We start from the raw sequence: 11,384 nt of genomic DNA on the forward strand, positions 1-11,384 counted from the left end.
AAAAAAAATCTGAAGATCAAATTTTATGTTAAAATTTTAAGTACACAAATTTGACCAATTTTTTAATTTAAAAAAATTCTTGTAATTTTTATCCACAATTTCATAATACACTCTTGATCTCCATAATACAGCAAAACACACTCTTATCCAATATAAAAAATAAAAGACGTCATTAAAACCCAAATCAATAAAATTGTTTTTTATTCACTTTTTTTTTCCCAATACTGAAAACAGAAAATAATAACAAAAAAATAAATAAATCAAACTAAATATACCCTAATTTTCTTTAACCCCCAATGTTGGATAAGTCGGTCTGTAAACATTATCATTGATATTTGATAGACCATACCTGGAGTCAATCTATATATTATGTAGACAAATAAAAGCAAAATAAGAAATTTGGCCAAAAAAACAAGTACAATAAAAGTGAACTCTCGAGTTAAAATTTCGTTGAGTAAGGACAATCATTGATATTCAAATGGTAACACATCTGTACAAACTAGAGTTAAAACTTGGAAGATTAACTGACACTAGCAGTTCTCCGAAATGACATGCATGTACAAAAATATAAGAGTTCACCTGCATTATAAAGATGGGGTAAAAATGGTCAAAAATGGAAATTCAGGTCTATCATTCTTTGGATGCAATAACGCAAATTGACACCTTTCATCCCAAACTTCAAAAATGATACTAAATAATCAATAAACGGCTCAGGTGTCCAAATTTAGCATCCTATCCAAACTTGTGTTCCAATAAGCAACGCTACATCTACTTCACTTCCTACTCCTGAGTCCTGAGAATGATATTTACTCCTTTGCCGACCACTGTTTTATGCGTGTTCCTTAATCCAAAACAAAACAAAAAAAAGTGAGCTTTCACTATTACTACAAATTCCCACCAAACCAACAAGTAAAGATTAATAAAGATAAAAAAACTGTTACTATTACTACCAAAGCAGGGAAGCATTGTCATTCAAATTTGCAGCTTCACAAAACTGTTAAGGATATACAAATTTCACAAGGTTCAGAGCAAGCACGCAAAAGAATATTCAAATAAAAGGGTTCAATACGAGAGTATGACGATGACGTTTTTCTAAGGGGGATGATGACACTACTTCTATTAAATATGCCATGACCCAATAACCAAATACTCCCTTTCATTGTCTTCTAAATTACCGCTCCAAATCGACAGTATTTTGACACGTGGTAGTAATATTTTGTACATTCTCAAATAGACAGTTTAATTGCGAAACAGAGAGAGAAGCAGTTAATACTACTACTTGTAAAACACACGCATGGCACTAGATTATCGTAGAATTTCAACACTGTGACACATCATGACTACCACCAAAATTTAATTTAAATAATCCAAGTGACATCCACAAACCTAATTAATCAGAACCTATCAACAAAACAAAACAGCACAGACATCAACTCCTGACATCTTGCAAGATATTGTTGACAAGTGTTCTATAAAATAAGATGATCACATCAAACATTCAATTAGAAGTTTAACGTGCGGCAAAAGGAAAAGAAATCTACCTCTTCATTCTCTGCTGCTATCAATCAGCAACCCCTGCTTCTTTGACATCAATGGCAAAAGCATAATCCTGATCACAGCCCATGAATGAATCACACATGAAGTAAAGGGTATAGGATTTCTTTCCAGCATCAGCGGGAGCAGCAAACTCCAGTTTGGCTTTTAGCTTCCGCTGAAGCGAAACCCGTTTAATGGCAAGCAACAAGTTGTGTTTGGTGTCACCAACAACAAGCCACCATCCCTCCTCCTTGGATTTTGGATACCTGGGAGCATCAACAGGTCCTACTTCTGCCTGATCCCGTTCGAGAGTGACTTGTATTGTGACATCTTCCCCAGCCCGCATGTCACTGTCTATCACCTCATATGACAAATCAATATTGGGGAAACGATTACAAAATCTGGCAATATCAAACAACTGGGAATCTGGCATGCCCAACAACTCCCGCCTTTCATCATCGTCCATCTCTAATAAATCAAACACAGTTTCTATACTCTTCCCTGGGTTCTCCTGGCATTTCTTAGCCAGATCCTTAGTAAAGTGAGGAAGTTGTAATAGCATGGAGTCACGTTCCCACATTCCTTGAGTAACCATTTGACTAACTTCCATGGCAAGAAGAGCCAAGCTTAGCCAACCATTACTTGATATTACATCTACCATTGCCTGAAGCAATCTATTTGCAGAAAGAAGAACCTCCCTCTGGTCCTGTGCAAGATTTCCCCCGACAAATTGCCTAGAGAAGTGGGACTGCAACAAAGCATTAGCTTTAACATGTGGGTCTGTGACTCGGGGGTTTTCAAAGGAAAACCTTTGGTGATTGATTAATCTGCGAACCACCTCTTCCTCCCCAGGTCGTATTGGAAGCTGAGCATACTCAGAAGCTGAAGACAGAACCTCCAAAAGACCCTTCATTTTTGTCTTTGAAGTCAAAGATGATGAAAACCGCTCAATTGTTGTGTAACTGACGTAATAATATGAAGCAATCATACCAAGATTGACTGGAGAAAGATCCATGTCATCCTCGATCAGAATACACTTGCTCGCTTCCAAATCACTCAATGTATTTTCCACAAGCTCTGAAAGGTGATCAGAAAGATGTCTGTGACTAACTCCTTGTAGATTGTAATAGTTGGGATTTTGTGTGAGCCGCCTGTACATGAATGTCCATGTGAGATAATCTACAGCATCTTGCTTATTCTCAATAACCCCAGCAACAATTTCAGCATTCAAGTTATCATGCAAGAAGTGATGAAGGTGGCTCTCAACAGGGAAAGCTTCATATAAAAATTTCTTATAGTATTCCTTACGGGGTGCATGACACAAGATGACACATTTCCCAGAACTATCTACCAAAGGCCGGCTGGCATGACCCATCATCTGCAGAAGATCAGTAACAGGGTAATCTGACTGTGCATTTTCACGCCCATCGTAATACTGTGTGCCCATCACAACTACCAAGTGAGCTGACAATGTCACTCCCCAACACATAGAACTACTCAAAACACACACCTGAATCCAGCCAGCTTCAAACAGTTGGGTCACGATATCATAATCCAGATTGTTTAAGCCCTCATGCAAGTATCCCACTCCTTCTTGTAAAGTGGCTTTCAACATTTTATCACTAATCTTGTCAAGAAAAGGTTTAAGCTCTTCTGGGGACCGCAATAAGAATGGCTTCTCTGTGCTGTCTGCACCCGAGTATGTAATCAGATCCACAGCTGTCGTGTGCACATGCTTCCTTGTAGGCACAAATACAAGAGCAGGTTTAGCATTCTTGGCATGCTGAACAATTGCAGCGGAAGTTGGTTTCGTCATTGCTTGCATCCTTGCCTCAAAATTGGCAATGTCTACACCTTGAATGTGTATTTCCAAAGGTACAGGACGAACGCCGGGGGGGAAGTTGAAAAGACCATGGGAAGTAGCTCCAATCCATTTTCCTAAATCCTTGGCATTTGCAAGAGAGGTAGACAAAGCCACAATACGAATCTTGTTTTCAACCTGACTAGCAATATATCTCATCCTCGAAACAATGACTTCCAAAACAGGACCACCTTGACCTCCAATTAAGTGGAGTTCATCAATGATGAAAAGACTAACCTGCTGCACATGTTTCCTCTGTTTCCAGCGGCGGGATAAAGCATCCCACTTCTCTGGGGTGCTAATGATAATCTGACCTTTCTCAAGTAGCTTCAAATCAGTTGCTGTTTCTCCAGTCAATTGAACCACCTTCAATTCAAGACCATCTTTACCAAATTTCTTCTCCCAATCATGATACCGTTCCTTGGCAAGAGCTTCAATAGGTGCAATATAAACAACACGCATGACACTATCAGGCCCTTTCTGATGATTCCTCAAAATAGCGAATTCTGCACAGATGGTCTTACCACTTCCTGTTGGTGCAGCAACTAATACATTGTCATCAGAATTATACAGAACTGTGAATACTTGGGTCTGAACAGGATTGAAATGCTTGAAATCCTGATAAAGTGCTTCATACTTTGGATTTCTCAATGCAGTCACAGGCAGTGGTTGCAGGTCCAAGAGTTCAGTTGGGGGAGGGTACTTTTCAGGTAAGATAAGGTGCCTGAAGGAAACACGTAGAACAGTTTGTGACCCAAGCCATCTATCTGAAACAACATGGATGAAGTATTGAGGAGGAAGAGGTTCGTAGATTGGAACTGTGAAATTCAGCGTATGATCCTCATCAATAAACTGCTTTTTCAGCATAAAAATCTCATGATGAAGGATATATTCACCATCATTATCCTCAACAATCACCCAAAAGGGCTCAACATAACCATGAATTCTGTCATCCCATGCGAAATCTGGAGTTATTGTGAGTTCAACCCTCAGATCTGTCCGAGTAATAGGCTGCACATGAGCTGCAAGGTTCAGTTTTGGAAATTGATGGATATATTTATGAAGCATCCTTCCCATCTTCGGAGCACGAATGAGTTCACCTATCTCTTGTGATGATAGGTCATAATACCTCTCCCAAGCCAAATCTTTCTTCTCCAACTTCGTTAATACATCACTAGGGATACCATTGAACTGACGAAGAGGTGTTTGGACACTCCACATCCTCTTCGTCACCATCTTGCACAAGTTCAGAGCCTTTTCAGCCAACTGTGCCCATCCACGTTTCAGTACAATCTCAAAAAGAGCCCGCAAAAGGCGTCCAGCACTCTGAAAGAACAAATAATAAAAATCAGTACAATACTAACAAATTACAAAAGTCAGCAAGACTGGAAAATTTGGTGTGTTTTTGCTGTGTTTTTCTGTTTTTATTTATAAGAATTTTAGAAAATTTTCAAAATTAAATTTTGGAAAACATGGAATCTGCATTTTTTGAAGTGTTCTCTAAGAAAATTTTGACAAAAACTGAGATATGAAAACATGGTGGCATGTCCCATAATTAAGCTGAACTTCTTTCTTTTTCTTTTCAACCTTCCTTTTAAATAGTACCCCCACCCAAAACCCCTTTATCACTTCACCCTCACAGCTGGGAATGTTGCCCACTTTGCAAAACTGCTTCCAAGCCTTGCTGGCACTGCCTCCTGCTCCGTTGCCGGCGCCAAACATGCCCCAAGCGACCACTGTCAAGCATTGTTGCAACAGTTTCCTTCTTCCTTTTAATCTTCATATACATTAACAGTAATTTCATGAAATAGTGATTTTGAGCCTTTTTGGTATTTTTATCATTTCCTCCCTTTCAATTAATTGTAGTTGCATTCATAATGAGGTTAATTTCGTGTTAAGGAATTGATAATGGATATGAAAAGAAAAATCAGTTTGTATCCGAGTTTGCATTTTAAGGGGAAAAAAAAAGATCAACATAACTGTACCAAGTTATAAAATACAGGCATGTACATTATAGGGAAAATTAAACATATTCTAATATCACAATTTCAATTTATTTTGAAGTTCATGTAAAATATTTTTTAGTTCATAATTTTTGAAAACAATGACATGTAATATGATGCATAATAAAATTAAGTTCCTTTTTTATTTATATTTCACGTTTAAATTATTTTTAAATTGATATTTACTTATTCTAAAAGTTTTAACAATTTGAAAATTGGCAAATCAAACGGATTTTCAATGTTTTCAAACTTTTAAAGACAGAAAATATAGTCAAACCAAACATGTTTCCTAGAACTTGAAAATATGAAAATAAAATCTGTTTCAGAAAATGAAAACATGTTTTCTTATTTCTTTAACCAAATTGACCATTAATATCTCAATAGAATAGAACACAGTCTAACCTGAGTTATGAAAACCATATCAGATGTTAGTGAAAGCCCTTCAAGCTTTAACTGTGAAATGTATGTTTGAAGCAAAACATTGATTTTCACACTTGGCTCTTCCAAACTCTCCTTGATGGGAATGGGAACACGGTCTAAAAGCTTTGCTAGCTCCACCTTCTCATCCTGCCTTACCGTCACATACTTGAATTCTTCACTCAGTGAGAACAATCGGCATAGCTCTATGTCTCCCATCGTAGGCTTCAAATGCTCGTTATATGTGGAGATGGTTCCATGTGTTATGTAGTAGTAACTCGCAATGCAACCCAAGTCAGTGACCTGAAAATACCCACTCTTCCTGTCATACTTCACCAAATTATTTCTATCCAAGATGGTTGCAGCTGTATGAATCTGCAAGATTTCAATCAGAGAGATTAAGATTAGCCATTAAACCAGTAAAAGACAGGAATGGGCAATACAAGAATACACATCCAAAACATCTGCATTAACATCACTCAAATTCGTCCACCATATTATCGAAAGAGAAAATACCAATTCCAGGTAAAGGAAACCAGGCAATTTTTGGGGGTGAAACAACAAATTTTTCCTCAAGTGAAAAATAGAATGGAAACCATGTGGCGTCTTTGTAATTAATTCCGGACGCACGAAATAAAAATACAAAGCATTTTCTGAAACTAAACAAACCTTAAGTTTCTCAGCCTATAATGAACTAGTAACCACTTTAAACAATTCTACACAAACCATGACTTGACAAGCATAAACATGACTAGAGAGACATTCCATACATTCACACACAAAAAACAGATTAACAATTAAAGACCCATGACAAATAAACCAGTGTTGGGTTAAAAAATAAAAATAACTAAATAAAACAAACCAAATAAACGCAAAGAAATCAGTTTGGTTCAGGTAAATGATGCATAACGACACAATGAAAGCATATATTGCAGTGCAACATCAAGTTTTTCTTGGCCGATGAAGATCTAGTACCCTTTAAATAATTCTACAGAAACCATGACACTGACAAGCATAAACATGACTACAAAGCCGATCCATATATATGTTGCACACAAACAAATGAAAAGGGAAGGGGGAAAAGGTTCTTAATGAATAAACAGAAAAAGAAAGTGTCAAGTAAAAACTTATAAAACAAAACCAAATAATGACAGACATCTTTTTGGTTCATGTAATAATGCATTATGATACAATTAAAACTTATATTGCAGTGATACTTACCAAATCAGCTCTTCTTTCCTCCAATCTTATATCTCTTGTCAGCACATCAGGTTCTAAACCATAAAGTGAAGGATTACGCTGCATGCGGACATACAAGTAAGTCTGTGCAAGCCAATCACAGGCTTCTCTAGCGTTTTGGACAGTACCAAGAACAATTTCTGCATTCAGCTGATCAGCCAACTTGGACACAAACTGGCTCTCAATAGGAAGTTGCTGATTCATAAGTGAGAGGTAATACTGCAACTCACTATGGCCAGTAACAATTATTCCTTCACCATAAGAGTCGTACTGGGGCCTTCCAGCACGACCCAGCATCTGCATCACATCAAGAGGGCTCAGTTCAGTCCATGCTCCCTTCTCCGGACTGTAAATCTGTGTTCCCTTAATTATCACCGTGTGAGCTGGAAGATTCACACCCCAGGCAAGGGTTGCAGTGGATACCAAAACTTGCACATGCCCATCAGCAAAGAGATCCTCAACAAGCTGACGATCTGTCCTGTTCAAACCGGAATGATGAATTGCAAAACCATATGGCAGAAGATCCCTAAGATCATTGCTCTTCACAAGGTCAGTATGAGTATGAAGAATCTCCCGACTTGCACTATCTTCTTTAAGGAATCTACCAAGAGTATCTTTTGCAAGAGCAGTATCTCTGATGGCTTTAGCTGTTTTAGCAGTTTCTTTCCTTGAATGTACAAATATAAGAACTTGATGTTTTCCTGCCACAGCCATAACTTTCTCATAGCAAATATCATTCATCAACTGGAACCTCTGAAGTGGCTCTTTTACTGTGATTCCAACATACTGTTGAGAAAGTGGAACAGGCCTATAACTATTATCAAAATAGAACAACCCCTTCTCCAGATGAACTCGTAAAAATAGTGCCACATCTTCGTAATTAGGGAGAGTAGCAGACAAACCCACCAACCGAATATGCTCTTCTGTGGTTTCAATCTGCCTTACTGTTCTAGCAACAATGCTTTCAAGAACAGGACCTCTATTATCATGAAGAAGATGGATCTCATCAATGATAACTAGTTTCACAAGTTGTGGGTAAGTAGGATCTCCTGACTTCCGAGTGATAATATCCCACTTCTCAGGTGTTGTTACAATAATTTGAGTCTCCTCTATCTGTTGTGGGGTTAGCGATTGATCTCCACTGAGCTCCCTAACTTTAACATCATAACTCTGCAGCCGATTGGATAAATTCCCAACAACCTCAGCTACAAGGGCTTTCATAGGTGCAACATAAACAATTTTGTATGCACTATGATCAGTTGAACCATCATCTGGATTTCTATGCAGGGCAATCTGATGGAGAATTGTGAGGACCGCCACATTAGTTTTACCAGCCCCAGTTGGAGCACAAAGAAGAAGATTGTCAGGCTTGAAAAGAGCAGTCTCGTAAACCTGGCTCTGAACCCTATTCAACTGTGTCATTCCTTTAAAGGCTGGTTGTGCCCAGTCCGGCATAGAAGATATCTTAACAAGCTTCTCATTCTCCTTAAGTGGTTTAGCCTTCAAAGCCGGCACATGAATTTCTTCATAAGACCCATCTGGAAGGTCACACTTCTTTTTTGCCATAAACAAACCACCTTGTGCAAAAGCAAGGTTATCTAGATCAAGCATCTGACGCTGACCTTTCAACCATCCACTCTCTGCATCTCTATCAGCAAGCCCCCTCCTGCTCCTCTCACTGTCCCTGTCCCCATCACCGCCGGTATCATCCCTCAACCGACGTGCCTCTTCCCTTATACTCTTCTCCAAGTTCTTCTTCTGCCTCTCCTTCGCAGAGGCCCTTGTTGCATGCAACTGCTCCAAAATAGGCTGCAAATCTGTCCCCTTCATTTCCTCCTCAATCTTCTCTCTTTCCTCCTGCTTGAACCGTGCTCGAGTTGGCACGTACTCGTACTGCTTGAACGGTGGGTGTGCCTCGGCACCACCACCAAGGTGCGACATTTTTCTCTACTCTCTTTAAATCCAAGTTAAAAAAAGGACAAAAACCCTAACCCTGCAAAATCAAAATTGAAAGCAAAAATGGATCAGAAAAGTATTGGATACAACCAATTGAAACAAAACCAGCAACATAAGAAAGACAATAAGATTGGAGCAATCGAAAGAAGAAAAAGTAACAATAAATGTGTCCGACCTTGGAAATGGTAACCTTGTTGGAGAGACGAAATAGACTGGGGACTTTGGAAGATTAGATATTTGGAGTAGGGTATTGGCAGGTAAGTGAATTGAGAATGGGTAGTACCCTAGTGTTAATCACGAATAAGATGCTGTTTATTTTGATAGCACGATGCATGGTATGTTGAAACTTGGAACCCAAGACACAACCTGTATTATTGTGGTAGGTAAAAAAATCTTCTAAAGTGTGAGAAAAAAATATTAGATGAATTAAGAATTTGTCATACTATCTTTTATTTTTTAATAAATTTTAATTACTAAATTAATTTTTAAAATTTTATTTTGTTAGATAAATTAGTCCCACATATCATATTGCTTGATTATAAAAAAATTTGTCTAAAAATTTTAAAAATTGATATATTTCTATTAAATAATAACAAAAACTAATTTGCTCGTACATAGAAAATATTTTATTTATTATGTGTAAAACAAAATTATATTATTAAACATAAATTCAATAGTAAAAGTTTTTGTCTTATATAAATTTAATCTATTCCAATTAAAAAAATATATCTACTAAAAAAAACACAAATAATAATAATAATAATAAATTTTGTAGCTTATTAGTTATTAGTATATCCAAAGTCAAACCTTATTTCTCAAATATAAATAAAACTATTAGCAATCATTAATTATAAAAATTTTAATATTTGTTTATTTTTGAAACATATAAAATTTATAAATTTAGATTAAATAAGATAATAAAAAATTATGTGTAACAAAATCATGATAAATATTTACAGATATTAGTTATAAATTTATAAATATTATTAAGTTTATTTATTTTTAATAATATTTAATTTAAAATAAAAATAAAAATTTATACTCAAAATACTCTTTATCTTTTTTTGTATAATTTTAGTGAATAAAAAATAATTTTTTTTTAGTTTTATATTAAATTTTTTAAATTATCTTTAATTTTGTTATATTTTTAAAACTAGCATTTGACCCATGCAAATTTCACAGGACCACAAAATTCTTTTTTATCATGAAAATTTGTATTCTTCGAAAAAATTTACCAGTTAATTTAGTTGTATAGATTAGTATTCTTTTATTTTCTCCATTTTTATTTGCTTGTTTAAAATTATTAGGCCTTGATGGAGATTAGAAACCGTCTTTATATAGCATTGTTACTTTTATAATTATATTTTGTTATTATAAAATATAAACAGTCTTTAAAATATTTAATTTATAAATTAAAATATTAAAGTAATTATTTAAATAATAATATATAATTTAAAATTTTATTTTTTAAGTTTCATATAAAGTATATTTTTTATTTTTAAAATTTGTTAAAAATTCTAAGAACAGCTAATTTTAATGTCTCAATTTTATATCAAAAATCTTTAAATCTAAATCTATCCTTAATAGCTAATTTTTTAAAAAATTTTATAACTAATTTAATAATAATTTTATAAAAACAACTTTTAACACAATTAAATTAGACATAATTATCATGTATTATTCTTGGATTGGTCCTAATTTTTTAAAAAATTTCTAGAACAAAATTAGACAAAATAAAACTTAAAAGTATTTTTAAAAATTTTAGTAAATTTTAGGATAAAAAATATACTTTATCTTTTTAAAAGGTTACTCCGACACAAGTTGGATTACAAATCTTAGTGATAACAAATTCACTTCAAGATGGATTTTTACCATAGGTGGTGGAGCAATAAATTGGGTTTCAAAGAAACAAACATGTAAAGCCGCACGTAAAGATGCGGAGTGGTTAAGAAATTTGTTATATGATATAAAATTGTGGCTGATAGCGAATCAACCATGTCTCTAGCATATAATAAGGTTTATAATGGAAAGTCTAGACATATAAGTTTGAGACATGAGTTTGTGAGGCAACTAATAAATGATGGTGTAATTACCATCACTTATGTAAGATCTCAAAGAAATTACTAAACAATAAAAACCCAACTTTATTCTAGTAGACCACTAGTTTCCAGGTTTAATGGGTAATAACAAGTTATTTAGTAACTGAAATACTAAGGTATAGGATTTAGTGCTATTTACACTAAATTAGGAGGGTGAGTTAAAACTCTTAATGGAATGATAATATTATTTATCAAAAGATTCTACCTATATGAATATAAGAGTGGTGCCGCTCTAATCGAGAATTTTAGAGATTTTATTCTTGTAAATATTCA

General features: G+C 35.2%; 1 protein-coding gene across 1 annotated transcript; it reads right to left on the reverse strand.

Moving 5' to 3' along the window:
* Positions 1 to 467: 467 nt before the first annotated feature.
* LOC130933735 (DExH-box ATP-dependent RNA helicase DExH12-like) lies at positions 468 to 8,997 on the reverse strand. The gene is made up of 4 exons (XM_057863354.1): positions 7,039 to 8,997; positions 5,803 to 6,192; positions 1,542 to 4,723; positions 468 to 841 (listed from the first exon to the last, which is right to left on the reverse strand). Exons 1-3 carry the CDS (start codon positions 8,995 to 8,997, stop codon positions 1,562 to 1,564), a joined length of 5,511 nt encoding a protein of 1,836 aa, XP_057719337.1. The 3' UTR covers positions 468 to 841; positions 1,542 to 1,561.
* Positions 8,998 to 11,384: the final 2,387 nt, after the last annotated feature.

The sequence above is a fragment of the Arachis stenosperma genome, chromosome 6 (genome assembly GCF_014773155.1).
Source record: "Arachis stenosperma cultivar V10309 chromosome 6, arast.V10309.gnm1.PFL2, whole genome shotgun sequence".
Taxonomy (NCBI): domain Eukaryota; kingdom Viridiplantae; phylum Streptophyta; class Magnoliopsida; order Fabales; family Fabaceae; genus Arachis; species Arachis stenosperma.